The 15,617-nt window shown below is 40.9% G+C and overlaps 1 protein-coding gene across 8 annotated transcripts in view; it reads right to left on the bottom strand.

Annotated features, from left to right (window-relative positions):
- MANBA (mannosidase beta) overlaps window positions 1–15,617 on the bottom strand; it is a 65,342-nt gene that overhangs the window by 37,937 nt on the left and 11,788 nt on the right. For 5 of the 8 annotated variants that reach the window (XR_005956548.1, XR_005956543.1, XR_005956544.1 and 2 more), the window contains exons 1-5: window positions 15,086–15,287; window positions 6,179–6,273; window positions 5,588–5,693; window positions 3,497–3,667; window positions 742–865 (exon numbers count right to left, since the gene is read on the bottom strand). Coding sequence is in view for 1 of the 8 variants with exons in the window: in XM_041484307.1 (XP_041340241.1) it covers window positions 742–865; window positions 3,497–3,667; window positions 5,588–5,693; window positions 6,179–6,273; window positions 15,086–15,271 (682 nt within the window). In the remaining 7 variants the exon portion in view is untranslated. The other 3 variants (XR_005956545.1, XR_005956546.1, XR_005956547.1) reach the window with 2 other exon arrangements.

Below are 15,617 nucleotides of genomic sequence, written 5' to 3' on the forward strand. Positions count from 1 at the left end.
GCAGAGGACCCACGTGCTAGCCTATACTCCACTGGGCTCAACAGGCAGTGAAAAAAAGCATGTGGGTGGTCTACAACCAGGCATATCACCATTTGCAGAAAGTTTCAAGGGAAAATTAACTACTTCTGCACAGCTGCAATGATCTTCAGGACAAAGGAGAGGAAAATCAGAGACCACTGCAAGAGAGGAAACCGGTTTGGTAGGTTAGGTAGCAAGAATGCAGGAGGTTATTCTGTCCAATTGCAGCTTTAACAATTATCCTTGCATAGCACAACTGCTTTTCTCTCTCAGACTTCATGTTGTGTCCTGAAAACTCAGCAGTCTTCGAACTCTGCTCATTGTGCATTTGTCCTTCCAACACAAAACCAAATTCCCATAGCAGCTTTGCCTTTGTTTGAAATGAAAGTGAGATGAAAGTGAGACATATTTACAGGGAGTCTTGGTGAAAACACATGCCAATAGAAAGGAAAAACTGAAGAACAGGTGCTAATCTCAATTATACTACATTTATTTATTCTAACACTTTATACTACATTTATTATATTCTAACACTTTTAACAGTTATTGTTTGTTATGAAGTACTGTTTCAATACCTAATAAAGGTGTGTTCTGGAAAGAACCACACACAAAGTCATAAAAAACCCAGAGAACATTTCCTACCTGACAGTTAATTTGGCTTACCAATAAAATGGTTTGTATTATAAAGGTGAAACCAGTAACAAGAAGAAATAAGAGACTTACCAAAGAAAGGAGTTATAGAAAAGTAAATCAGATGATAATGGTTATAGGCCTCAATCCTAACATCTTTCCAGATTCCTTGAGTGGGAAAAGAAGGGCCCCAATCCCAACTAAATGAACATTGCTCCTGGAAAACAGAATTATTATGTTACAAATGCCTGTTTTTCACATAGACATTGATGCCATGCCAGAAATAAAAGACATTTGCTATCTGGGAATAAAATATTGACAGGCACTGAAAGAATTTTTCCAGTTTCCATAAATCCAGAAGACCCTACAGTATTTTTTTCTTATTTCACAACCAGAACTTGCTGCTACGACCTGTATTATACAAAAAATTAAATTCTGTATTAAACATCCATGTCAGGAGAAATTCTGTATTACCAAAAGAGCAGAACAACACTTAGCATACCACCAAAAAAACCACCAGCAAGACCCCAAACAGTAAAGATCAAAAAAACAAGGAGATTACTCTCAATTCAGCTGTGAATTATCTTACTTTGTAATGCCAGTATATAACTGTATACCTAAAGACAAACTAAGTAGAAAACTGACAATTATAAATGTTACAGTATTCTAGAAGAACAGTATCAAATTAAAAACCATATATTAAATAGTTTATCTCCTATTTTTAGTTTTAACACCACAGAGTAATACAAGGAAAGAAATGGATATGTCTGGAGTATTTGTGTAGTTCAGTCATGTTCGCTGTTTCTCCCCTTTTTATGGTTCTCCTATTCAAAAACAAAGGGAACAAAAACATGGTTGAGAAGTAGCTTAGTTCTGGTACTAACATCAGAATAACTGTCAGAATTATAAAATGCTGGTCAGGCAGAGAAGTGCGTACACTCATTTCCATTTAGCTGTTTTCAAACCTAGTCAGACCTCTACTTAACAAATCCCTTGACAACATCTATTCAGCTGCCCTCCAAGTTTCACACAGCCCCAGCCCCCAAAGCAAATACAATAGATCTCCTAAAGTCTTGTACAGTGACACACAATTCTAAATTTAGAGACTAATAACTTACAGCCAAGGCATACTAATTTGGGCAAACCACATTGCACAAGCCTGGCCTATCCCTTGCCTTGCCAGTCAGCCTCCCTGTCTATCAAGCTGCAAAAGAGCCTTCCAGGAAGCAAACACTGCACCTATTTCAAACAGAAAACCAGGGATACATTCTTAGAAAACATGCCCAATTGGAAATCATTTCCCCTTTATATAAAATAAACAAATGAATCACTGACAGATTGGCAGGTTTCACTAAAAATACTGCAGAGACTGCTATCAAAAACAGTACATCACAAGAACAATATGCCTGTATCACTGGAGTACATCAGCAGTGACAGGTCTGGGTTCTGCCACAAACTCCTACTCAGATTTAGATAAGTTTACTGCACTTAATACTGCACCTGAAATGTGTAAATATATCTCCATTACTTTCAGGTGAGAAGCCACCAGCTTATAGCAATGTCCTAGTATGTTTGTTTAGTTTTAGATGTGACATTGCTGCTGTTGTTGCCAATATTTGGAATTCAAAATGTTTCTGGAAATTTCTGGAGCAGTTTCCAAGTACAGTCAAAAAATTCATTTGAGGAAAAAGCACTAGAGTACTTTCTAACAAATTTAAAGGTATAGTTCAGTGAAGCATAAAATCATTCCAGGTCTCTTTTGCTCTATATACTCCAGCTGAGTAAGTGCCCTCTTCCTTGCAAGCCTCTCCTTGCACTGATTTCAGAGAAACACAGTGGACTCAGAAGAACTAATAAACTTTCTAAAATGTAGAGAAAATAAAAGTAGCAGCAAGCAGAAATAAAGACAGTGTCTTAATCCTAAAGGATCTTTCCAGGACAACATGGAGTCCATGTTTACATTAATAAATGATAAAGGAAATTATATCCAGGTTTAAATACCAGATATACAGAATCCTGGTCATTTTTGAGGAGGCTCTAGAAGGACTTTATCAGAAAGTTTGAGAATAATTATCAAGAAAGGCATTTAAGTGGAGACAAATATGCAAAAACACCCAAAAAGAGAAATTAGAAAATAAGATCATCTAGACATTACCCCTATCTGCTGCAAAGCTATCAGAAATACATGAGGTGCTACTCAAATAATAGTTTGCCCTGAGTTGTTTTAACAGCAAAGAAGGCATATCTTAAATCAAAGTTTCTGAGTTTCATTCATTTAAATTACACAGTTGTTTTCATTGAATATGTACATGTAAGTCACACTTGACAACACTAATAAGATGAGAACAGGTTCCCTGTTAGGTAACACTTCTTGGGACATGCCAGAGCTTCCCAGTATAAATAGCACAGCACATGAGCAACAGCAAACACTCACAAAGCTGCTTGGATGAGATTTTTACAGCCTTGGCTATAACACACTGGTATTTGCAACAGTGAACTCTATTGTCAGCATACACTGCTAAACCCACCCAGTGGACCAAAATGGAACGATTACACATTTCCCAATGCTGTCCTGCCCTCTTAGCAGCAAGTCTCCTTGCTGACTCTTTGATGAAAACAGCCTTTTAAACATTCTTATCACTTAGATATGAAGCCTGGCCTTCTCGTGCCTCCTGTATTGTCAACATACAAGACTACAGGTTTCTAGGGGGGATGGGAGAAGGAAGCTGCAATGAAAAATATGCCCTACTTATAAAACAACATTGCAGGTTTCAGAATACAACTGTAAGGACAGCTTGTGGTGCATTCCTCTTTCCCAGCCTGAAGCCAGAGACAATTCTGCCCCTACCTTTCTGATGAAATTAACGTGGCACTCTCCTTTCTGCACAGGTGGAGGGCACGCCGGGGGGATGCTGTGTGCTTTGTGACATCTGCTCTGCTCCGCTGCGTAGGAAACGGCTGACAAGAAACGGACTTCAACAAAATTGACCTCCTGGATCACGCTGGTAATATCAAAGCTCTAGGACAAAACACAGAACAAAACCATTACAGTGCTGACATTTATCTAGGAGATTTACAATCACTATTACACAGGGATTTTAATACCATACATATATTATTGAAAAGCTTTTGAAATACACTCTCAGCGTGCTCTGGTTTTGAAAGAAAAGAAAAGCTTCTTTGTAAACTGAAAAAAAAAAAGAGAAAATACACAGGAATGTTCTAGATAGAAGATGTTTCTGGGCAAATCACTTTCCTCACACCAAGCTCTCGTTGCAGGCTGCAGCACTTTGCTTGCACAGAGAAGTACCTGAAGGACAAGGACAGCAAGAGAATCTTTACCCTCATTTCTCATCCAGAACCCATCTGCATCTTTGGAAAGACACCTTATTCCAATTCAGAGAGCTGCTCCATACAGGAGCGCTTCCAGCTCACACTCTGCTGCCAGCTCATCTACCACAAGCCACTGAGCTGCCTCGTCCATGAATGCTGCAAAGCTGCAGTTCATTCCCCAAAACGAAATGACTTGCATTCTAATCCCCCAAATGTAAGACACACATTCTATGCCAGCACCAAATGAAGCATTTGGGGGCTTCCTCACCAGGTCACAAAATCCCCTTCAGTGTGGCTGGAGAACAGGAGAAATATTCCATTTCAGAATTATCCTGTGCTATCAATATGGTTCCAATGGCTAATACCCATTTATTCCTCAGAGTGCACATTTGTGAAAAGTCCAGTCTTGGCAATTTTTCTTTAATTTGGGAGCAGCCCAGATAGAATCACTTACTTCTGTAGCATACAGCAGGATATTAGAAAGCAAATAGCATTCCCCAATCCCGAGCCTTCAGGGAGTCCTTCTTGCAGATGTTGTTGCCATGTGCAACAGGTGAACAAGGCACAAGCCTGGGTCACAGTAACCCTGGACTCAATTTAATGCAGTACACTCTGGTTTTACAGAGAAGGCCATTTCATGAATTGTTACAATTTGATACAAAATCAAGTTGCAGAAATATGGACAAAATAATACCACTTCCTAACTTTACAGAACCTGCTACTGACAAGCCTTTAGATACTCTCAAAACAGTAAATAATTACAATTTCATAAAAACTCTATGAAATTTCGGATTTCACTAATGGTAAAAGTAAGTCAAAGAGAAACTAAGTGGTTTGTCCCAGGTCACACAGAGCCAAGTGGCAGAATGTCTTATGTCTCAGTCCAGTGCTTTTGCGAAAAAACCTGCCAGAATGGTAAATGCTGAAATATGGATTTCTTTTGTAATTCAGTTATTCCACTATCAATCTTCCCTTAATTCTTCAGATTCTTTGATTATTTTAAGATTATGTTAATACCAGAATAATTTTGTATTTTAAAGCTATAAAATTAGTTTGAATGTTTTTGCCATTCTCAAGATCATTCCACAATGAATACTCTCATCCTGACATAAGTGAAGCTCAAAAATGCAAGACATGTTATCCAAAGTACCATATTAAAAATAAGCCACCCTCTTTAAAAACAAAAAGCATGAAAACACACACAGGCTTTACAGCACATGCATTTTCATTGCAGTATTGAAATGTAAACCATTCTAATACCAATTAGTAAGAAGATTTACAGCTAATAAAACAGATTTAAGCTTATGTTTTCTTGGAGCTGGGACAGATCCCAAGAAACAAGGCACATTATTAGCTGAATTGATCCTCTTGCATTGGTTCTCTCATTTAGGACAAGGCACATTCACCTCTAGATATGACCCTGTTGCTAGTGAAAAGGTAAGTACACTTCCCTTCCTAACATTTACCTGATTACACATGCAGTCCTCAAGTCAACACTTTCTGCACCCAAGCACCTACTTTTATAGGTACTTGAATGCACTTGCTCAGAGAAAAAGGGCTTTGAAGCAAGCACAGAAGCACCTTCACAAATAAACACATTGCTTACATATCTGTTGAACATGTTGTCTGTTCTCCCGAGAGTGACATTGTTGAGCAGGATCTGTGCTACTGTATCTACTCCCTCAAAAACCAAATTCACTTTCTGCCACTTTCTACAAAAGAAAACATACATGTGAAAAACTGTCAGAATACCTAGAGTTAAAAACACACAGGACACAGACAATGTAAAAATGCATATCACTATTATACCAGCAGTTGCTTCAGCTACTTTTGACTCAGTGTAGCTACACTGTACCTTTAAACAGTCAAATTAAAGCTGAAGTAGCTCAAGTCAGCATGCTCAAGAACACATGAGGCTCATATACCCACCAGATATTAGAAGGGATAGCTTTCAATTAGCCTAAGTACTATATTTTTTTCAGCTGACAATTCATAAGTAATTTTTAATAATCAATTAAAAAAAATAAAAAAGCAACAATTGAAGTGTTCTGTAGCAACAGCCTTGCAGCAGCACATGACTGCATAATTTGTTTTATCAGATACAAAAGCATTAAGCAGATTTTGAGTGGATGGATTAACTTGCAATTCTGCGTGAAAGATGGCACAGAACTATTTTAGACATATCTTCACTGCATACCTGATGTCAAAAGGAGTTTTGAACGTCCTGCTGTAAGTCCAGTTATCTAGTGAGATCCATCTGTACATCACATCATTAAATCTATAGTATGGATCCTAGTAACAGACCAACAAAAAGAAAATGACATTATTTATTTAGTTATAGTGTCACTACATTAAAAGCATCACAATATCCATTAGATGAACACTTCTTATTTCATTCAGTCTCCAAATGCAAAATCCACCTTAGTTAGTCCTGATACTCCTTTTCACCCCTAAAATTTTACCTGAAAGCAAAGCTTTAGTAATATTTGACTTTATTTATATAGCTCAAAACCCTGTCTGCTGTAATCACTCAAACTAGAAGTTTGAGCAGGATTTGTTTTTACAGAAGAAATTACTGGTCTGGAAATTAACCAATAAATCCAGAGAGCTTGTGACTTAATGAGAGGAACAGAAACATGATCACACTCATAATTATGGAGAAAGTAAGACGAATAGGATTTTAAGAGGCAGAGAAACAGCATTTCAGGCCTCTAGGGACAGCAGTGAACAAATCTCTAGTTTAAAGTTATTGCAAATAATCCAGTTGTTCCTTGTCAGCTAGACTTGCTGTGGTAAGGATAAATGAAATTGTTGTACGTGGAGAGATGGAGAAAGACAAGAAGGAGAAGCAACATCATTCTGATTTTGGTAAAAAACTAAATGACTATTTTTGAGAATAGTATTGCATTTACACCAAATGTGTCCTTCTCCCTTTAACCACAGTACCTAGGAAGAACAGAAGGCACAGTTGGTCTAAGCTACGTGCTTGGCCTTTCTGGCTTCATGCTGTATTTATTACCTTACAGTGGACCACCATGTCCCTCACCCAGCTTAAAGGACCTGACATCCCACAGCCTCACACCTCATACAAAGGCAGCAGAAAGGTCCCATCCCATGTCAGAGAGCAGAAAGGCACTGTCGCAGGTGTCAGAGAGCAGAAAGGCACAGTGTCCCATCCCATGTCAGAGCAGAAAGGCACAGTGTACCATGCCATGCCAGAGAGCAGACAGGCAGTGTCCCAGGTGTCAGAGAGCAGAAAGGCAGTGTCCCATCCCATGTCAGAGAGCAGAAAGGCACAGTGTCCCATGCCATCTCAGAGAGCAGACAGGCAGTGTCCCATGTGTCAGGGAGCAGAAAGGCAGTGTCCCATGTGTCAGGGAGCAGAAGGGCAGTGTCCCATCCCACATCAGAGCAGAAATGCAGTGTCCCATGCCATGTCAGGGAGCAGAAGGGCAGTGTCCCATGCCGTGTCAGAGTGCCGTACCCGGGTCCCAGCTGACAGCCCTGTTCCATCCCCTGCAGCACTGCAGGGCTGAGCTGCTGCCCCAAACAAAGGCCAATCTCTTCAGGCCTGTGTGACCCAAGCCGGCTCAGAGAGAGGGGAGCTGCGTTAGGGTTTGCTTTGACAGGAGTGTTCTAACAGTACCAACACACTTAACTACCCACGCTGAATATCCTCAGTCACACTGAAGAAAATCTGCCCAGCTTTTTTTCTTTCCTACTTGCTGGAACTTAATTTCTCTCCCCATTCCAGGAGTCCATATGCATAGTTACAACATTTGGAATTTGAAGTCTTCTGAAAAAAAAAAAAATGGTCCTGTACCTCATAATTGTTTTACAACTAACAGGGTCAGGATCCATAATAAACACATAAAACTATTTACATAGCAGAGCAAAATCTTAACATCTAAGTGACTCTCCTCAGCAGCACAGACCCTTCTGGAGTCCTAAGCAATACAAACATCATTCCTTGGGTTCATACAGAGGGAAAGATGTCACGCTGCTCCTACATGCCATGCTCAGTCAAATTTCTTACTACAAGGGAAGAGTCAAAAAGGAAAAGCCTTGTCACCAGAGTAAAACTGTGACCTCTGTACTGATAATACAGTGTATTCTCTAAAGGTAAGTCATCATGAGCTTACAGGACTATCACTGAATTTTAAGACATTCATTCCATTACTTTTGGTTAATATATCTCAGACTTCTATTGAGATGCAAAAGTTAAAGCCAAGAAATGCATATTAATATGCAAAATTTAGGCTCATAAAAGAAACTTCACTGAGATCATTGTACTGAGATGAGAGGCAAGCATAGAATGCCAGAGACCATGAAACCCCACAATATGTACTTTAAAAAGCACATTTTTAACAACAGTCTTGCTTTAACATTATATACCATCTTATAGATGTTTACATATGCATACATATTCGTATTTAACATTACATACTATTTTATTTCACATTATGCTTTGAAAAATGTGCATGTTAAATTTCAATCTTTGCCACTTTTATGTGTGAAATATTTAACAAAAGGCGTGAGAGGAAAGTTGCAAATGCACTACCAACAGCAGACTGGAAAGCCATTTGGTTAATGGTCAATCAACATCAGTGCCTCAGCAAAGATGCACAAAAGAAACCTGCACCATTTCTCCCACAAAAGCACAGATATCAAGATGTTAGTGGACAAAGTCCTGACTTCTGGAAAACACAAAACTGGTTGTCTAGCAGCAGAAATGCAGGCATATTTTATCAGAGGCAGAAATAATTGCCAAAGGGGCTCTTACAGGAGCTTACAGAGTGACATGTTTGAATCTCAGAATACACTGAAGATCCTTTTTCCTGAAGGAGCTTTCTTCTTTACTAGTCTAAAGCCTTCAAACTTCAAGAAATGCACTGACTCCTAAAATAGGTGTCATAGAAAGTGCAAATTAGCCCTTCTGACTCACAGGCATCCACCCTTTTAGATGGAAAGCTCACAGTTCCGTGTACCTTCATGTAGAACTTAACAGTTTACTGATATCATTGCTACCTAAGCAGTAAGACAGCTCATACATCACATAACAGCTGTTAAATGCTAGTAGCTGGTCAGCCATTTTAACCATGACAAATGTTGAGAGTTGTAAAATCAGTCGTGCCAATGTTCAAGCAATGCTTTTAAGATAATTCTCAAGGTTCAGGAGAAACGCATGATCAAAACAAAGTCCTCTAAGAAAGCAGAATTACTTTGCCAATACATTTGTGAGGTTATTGACTTTTCCATTATTAAATACAATTGTTCTGAGTGCTGGAAGATGTAACTGTGTAAGTCAAATTGTTTGGATTTCTCTGAAGCAGAATTTCATCCCACGTTAAATCATTTCACATCAAAATGAAAGGCTTAGTTCAGAAAAGTGCATTAAAAAAAAAAAAAAAAGACAAATTTAAACCACTTAAAGGCACAGGGAGAAATTGAAAGATGGTAGGAAATAGGCTACACCTATTAAATACACTTCACATTCAATAGCTCAATAGCTCAGTGTGTTCCTGGAAGCAATTCATAGAGGGGTGGAGTCAACTATAGTTATTTTTAGATCCCACCAAACATAACAGCCTTGCATTTTCCTGCTCCCTGCAATTTGGGGGAAAAATCTGAAGTATTCAAGCTGCCTGCCTGTTTGTTCCCTGCTCCCAGACTCAACGCTGTAAGGAAGGAGCAAATCACCTCCTAAGAGAAGGTTAAAAGCCCTGCCACAGATCATCAAAAGGAAGCAATTTCCAGGTCGGCTAACAGGACATCAGCAGGACTTCAAAAGCACTGGCAGCACTACAATGAAGGACCTGCCAGTGCCCAGATGGAAGCTTCTCCTTGCAGTGATTTTAAAGGGATATTGAAAAGCCACGGTGATATAAGCTAAGAGCTTCTCCTGTTAAGCAGGAAATGGATGAGACATGAACACACGAGAAGTGAATCTCCAAGCCCAAGTGAGTGAGCAGTGGTGCCAGGCATACCCTGGCCCTACGAAAGGACACCTCCTGGTCACCCAGGATCCAGGAGTTCTGAGGGGCATGGCACAAACACCTGAATGACAGCAGACAGAGTCAGTTGTACCCAGGTGGAAGATCTGCATGAAATAAAATGAAATTTAATAAAGAGAACAAAAACCAGATTCCTCTGCCTTACCCTGCTTTTGTTGTGGTCTAATTCAGAGTCACCTTACATGCTCTTCTCATAAATTAACTCTGCTGGTATTTTATCATGTACACTGTAAGAAAATTCTGATGGTGTAACAGATCACCAAAATAAAATTTGCAAGTGACGTTTCATGATTTACTGAAAGTTTAATGATTCTGCTCTGGGCAACTTCAGATGAAAGCTAAGTAGTTAAAATATACTTATCTATACCCATGTGCTCCTTGACATCACAAGCGATAGCAGTCAGGACATTTATATAATTTTCACAGCTTGAAGTCAGGCTGAACTAACAGCAGTGATGAATGGATCATATCCTTGGAGCATTAGTTTTGAAGTTTCTTCTAAAGTAACTAAATTTCAGTAGCTGCTTTCAGAAAGCAGTAACCTGAATGTCACTGTCAATGTTCAGGATGTGTCACAGCAGAACACTAGGCCAAATATGACTAAAGAGTTAACACAGTAATACCTACTGCTTAATATTACTTGAATACTTGGATGTATTTAACAGACCACTATAAATCTTACCTCCTTTAACATCACAAGCTTTTGAAAGAAAAAAATAAAGTATCCTTTAATATTTATGCTAAGTTTTACTAAGGGCTTTAAATGTCTGCACATGTGTTTTCACAGTTCAGCAGAGCACGTGTATGTCAGTGGAAAATAATATAATCATCAACTACTCCAACAATGAATGCCACCTAACCTGAACAGAACCATAGGATACCAAATGGAATTGTTACCTGGCTTGTTCCAAAAAAATCTAAGTTGTGATGAAGCGCCAGAAAATAAACAACAGCATATTTTATACAAATGCAGAACAAGCTACAGAAAACCACATCACTTTCCAGAAATGTAGAGCTATCAGCTATCAGTGCATAAACTTCTGTCTCTTCTAATACATTTTGATATCCAAGTATGACCAAGAGCACTGTTAGCTTCTCTGCCAAGTGCATGCCCTTGTCTAACAGGCCAGAACATGCAGAATTACCCAGCCCCTATATCAGCATCACACTTGCAGACCTCTATAGTACTCCATACAAGTCTAAGTGACAACTGAGAAGACAGAACAGCCTTATGTATAAATGCAAATGGCTGTCATATGAGAAAATCCAACTACAAGAGCCATATTCCTCAAGAACTGGAAATTTACAGGAGTCACCTGCCAGCAATAGATGGCATCGTGCAGAACCTGGACAGTATGTGGTAGAGGATGCCTATTTCCAGCACACAGACTTAATAAGCAAGTTACCTGTGGGTACATATGGCTTACCAGAACAGTGCCTGAAAGAAAATACTACATTGACAGTGGACAAAAGCAAAACTTTCAGTCAAAATGGTTTTGGCAAATCTTTTCCCAGAGCTGTAGGGTTAGTAAAAGATTCGCTGCAAGTTTGTAAAATGTCTGCATTCAAAACAAAGCTTTGCTCTAACTTTATGCAAGTGACTATTACCCTTCTCTATGTGCATTTCTCATGTGTTTTTTTAATTTTACATGTAAATAGTAGTAACAGCTACAGTGTCTTAATGAAATGTTATTGAAACAATCACACCAAACACATACTCTGATGCAATCTCCCGGCCCTAGAGCTTTTATCATAGTCAATCCAGCATTTGAATTACGTTGATTGAACATCAAAAAAAAACACTTTGGTAGGAAACTCAAGAGTCTTCCCCAAGATCATTTTTTGAGACACATGCATTAGGTGCATCCAAAAGACATGTTCCTCCAATGTATATTTTATGAGCCAGAATAAAGCTATCTCTAGAACAAATGCTAAGAGGATCCAGAGAGATGAGTAATGAACCCTCAGCATCAGAGAGATTTTTTCAATTCAAGTGTATGGCTTGCACAGCAGATTAAAGTAAGGCTAAAGACACGCAATCAGCTAGAGCATCCCTGTGCAAAAACAGTTTGTGTGTCGACCTAAATTTGAAATGAACCACACAATGATAAATAAATTGCTTGCAGCCTAGTCTTACAATCTAAGCCATGTTCTGAAGGCTTAATACTCATCAGCTTCCTCCTGCTGCCTTCCTTCCCCTAGTTGTGAGATGCCCACTAAGCTACGTTGCTGGAGTAGGCCCTTCCAGACTGTGCTTTAAATTTCTTTTCTGGGTGCTAACCCATTGAAAATCTCACAGATACAAAAGCAAAGGATGGAGTGAGATTTGCCACTTGCAAATCACACAGAAAAACAGCATGTAGATTTCACCAGGTCGCTGAACATAGGGGTCCTGCTATCCAAAATGGTTTTGTTCTCACTAGCTTTGTTCTCCTATTTCCTGGTACAGCTTTTCAGATCAATCTCCACTTTTGATTACAAGCTGGGTTACTGATCTAGTGACATCTTCTGTAAGATGAATAAAGATCCTATGTTGCATTGCAAAGAGTAAAAGGAGCAAATGAAAAAAATACTTAAGACCAAAACTTGTATTTAGGCATCCATAATAAATCTCCTACTTCTATACTTGACACAACACCAAAAAGGGCTGATTTCCAGAGATAATGAACTCTGAAAAAATGGAGCAAACAGTGCTCTACGCCTCTACAATTAGGGCAGTGTGCACGCTTTTGTACAAATAGGAATACAGGAACATGATTTTAGGCAGCTGCACTTGAAAACCTTTGGTCACGTTCACCGCAGCAAAGAAACCTCAGGACAAACAGCTGAGCCCCCCTCTGGAGCATGAAGCCTCACACTGCAATAATGAATGATGTCACTGACTCCCTCCAAACAACCCAGGCTTGCTGCTTTGCACAATGCAAAGCATTTACCACCATCCGCAATAGATTTCAAGTCTGCTCAGGTTGCTTCACTGTTTTGGTACGGTCTGCATTCTATCTTTTAAACAAAAATGTGATTTTGAAACAATTTAGTTATCCAAGTAAAAATTTGTCTGAATGCTTCTTTCTGTAAACTGAGCTCTGCTAAACTGAGTAAGAATGTGTTTACACTGACTTGAGTTACCTGCACACACCTATACATAGAAACAGGTTACCTCATTCTGGGCTTGGAACAAGCCAGACACCAGCTGGGTCCAGTCCAGAGATCAAGCAACCACACTAGTGAACCATTTTGGCTAACTCAGCACTTCAACAGCAACATCACCAACTTGGCAACAGCTTCCAGTTCACCAGCTGTACCAGCACGTGTTCAGAGCAAGTTCTTACTTGTATTCAAGTAAACATGTTCTAAGTGACCACAACCAACCATCATCGATTTAATTAGCCAAGCACCCACTGCTGCCCAGCTGGCTGACTAAGCTCTCATGCCTCTGTGCAGGCTTGGGATTCTGCCCAGGCACATGAGAGTTCATGATTCTCATTTCCAAATATACTCCTAAATTACAAGTCAGTTTGCAGCAATGCATTTAAATTAGCAATCGCATCTTCTCACTTCGTGCGTGTACTTAGTGTGAGTAGTCAAATGTGAGTATTTCATTACATCACTGTCTTGTGTGCCTGAGTCAGTGCATTGGTCACAGTTTCTCCTGATGATTATTCATACTTCTTGCAGCAACACCTCCCAGCACAACCAAACATCCCAGACCTTCAGCTCACCTCGTGCACTTTTGCATCAGAGAAACCAGCACAGTTCCCTTCATCAGTCCTCCACATAAAAGTCTCCCTGCCCCCTACGCGTTTGACCGCAGTAGAAGAGCCCTTCTGAAACCTTAATTCTCAATGTCCAAGATGTCACATCACTTAGCACACAGATGTTAAAACAACAGATCATCATAGCTCTGCCTATCTCTTCATAGCACAGTTCTTTTTCCAATGTTGATGCTCTGTATCTGGCAGTGACACTCTTTGGGATCTATTATTAGTGCTGGGATTCCCAACCTGTGCCAACACAGAAAATGCTAAAATTATCCTGCCCAAATGGTGTCATTTTCTCCTTTTACTTCTCTAACTTTAATCACAGTATAATAGGCTGAAGGATAAAACCCAAGAAATAAAAAATACAAAATGCATACATCCAGAATGTTATTTTTAAATAAATGATGCACAAGAACTGCACCACTGGGCCCACAATAAAGGAGGGGTAATATGATATACTCACACCATACAACAGTACATTTTCCAGCACAGAACTCTATTTATCATCTTTATAGATGACTTCGTTAACTTCACTGAGTTTTCTTTCTTTGTTCCAGGTACACACGAACCTTTTCCTTGTTACAGGTACACAAGAACATTTTCCTTGTTTCCTTTTGAAAAGGCATCTTATTTCAACAATGATCCAGTTAGTGCCACGTTTCATGTCAGGTCTGAGTCACAGGCACCTTATGCTAGTATCAGATTACTTTGCTACCCATCTGCAACGGCAGTTTTGAAAATTTTTCCAAGAAAGTGGTTGCTGTGTTTCTGTAACTTTAAAAATCTAATAGAGACAAGTGTTAACAGAAGCACAAAAGCTTATTCAAAGTCTTAAGACAGGAGTCAGTCCTTTAAACTTCTGTTTCAGACTATATTTTCCTTAGGCAGAATGGATGTATATGACCTCAACCATTCTTATACTCCCTGCAAGTTTTAAAAGGGCTGAATTCCCTAAACATATTGCATCAACGAGTCAAACTTTAGGAGTGTGGGTTTAACTTTCCACTCTTTGAGGTACCACTATAGGTAGGCACGACTTACACGCTGTGAGGGTATTGCAGGTATCTGGTGTCAGCACCTTGGCTGCGTGTCAAAACCACAGTCTCACATACTGCACAACTTCCATTTGTATCCTCGGCCTTTTGCGGGACTGAGGACACTGCAGCCACCAAAGGAACCCTGGCCGCTGCCCCGGCGATGCCAACCACGCCTGCAGTGGCGGGGCAGCGGCGGGGACGGGGCTGTGTTTTGGAGGGCTGTGTTCTCCCCTCCGGGCAGGGCTGCCCACGGCGGGAAGGGCTGCTCCAGGGCCCGGCTCTCGGCGTACCGTACCTGGATGAGGCCCCGGCAGAGCAGCGCGGTGTGAACGCAGCCCGGCACCTCCGCTCGGAGCGACACCGAGCCGTTCCCGCTGCGGAGCCGCCAGCTCCCCCGCAAGCTGCGCACCTCCGGGCCGCCCGCGGCCACCGCCAGCGGCAACAGCAACACCGGCAGCAGCAGCAGCGCGGCGGGACCCATGGCGACAGCCGCCCGAAGCAGCGAGCTGGGGCGGTGCTTCCAAGGAAGGAAGGGAGGGCAGAGGAGGAAGGACGCCGGCGCTGCTGAGGGCGGTGCAGCGCGGCTGCGCGCGGGGCCTGCGGGCGGCCGGGGCGGCCCTGCCCGGGGCTGAGCGCGGCCGCGGAGCGCGAGGGGCAACGGGCGGGCCGCGCTGGCGCCCCCGCTGCTGCGGCTGCCGGCGCTCTGCCCCGCGGCAAAGGGGCGGGTTGGTTTTCTTCGCGGAACAGCGATTAGAGGAGCTCTAATACGGTTACGAGTCTCTGAGATGCAGCAAATGCACTCGGAGCTCTAGAAAACAGCAGGGAGG

Source organism: Pyrgilauda ruficollis, unplaced genomic scaffold, assembly GCF_017590135.1.
Source record: "Pyrgilauda ruficollis isolate IOZ18807 unplaced genomic scaffold, ASM1759013v1 scaffold65, whole genome shotgun sequence".
NCBI lineage: Eukaryota > Metazoa > Chordata > Aves > Passeriformes > Passeridae > Pyrgilauda > Pyrgilauda ruficollis.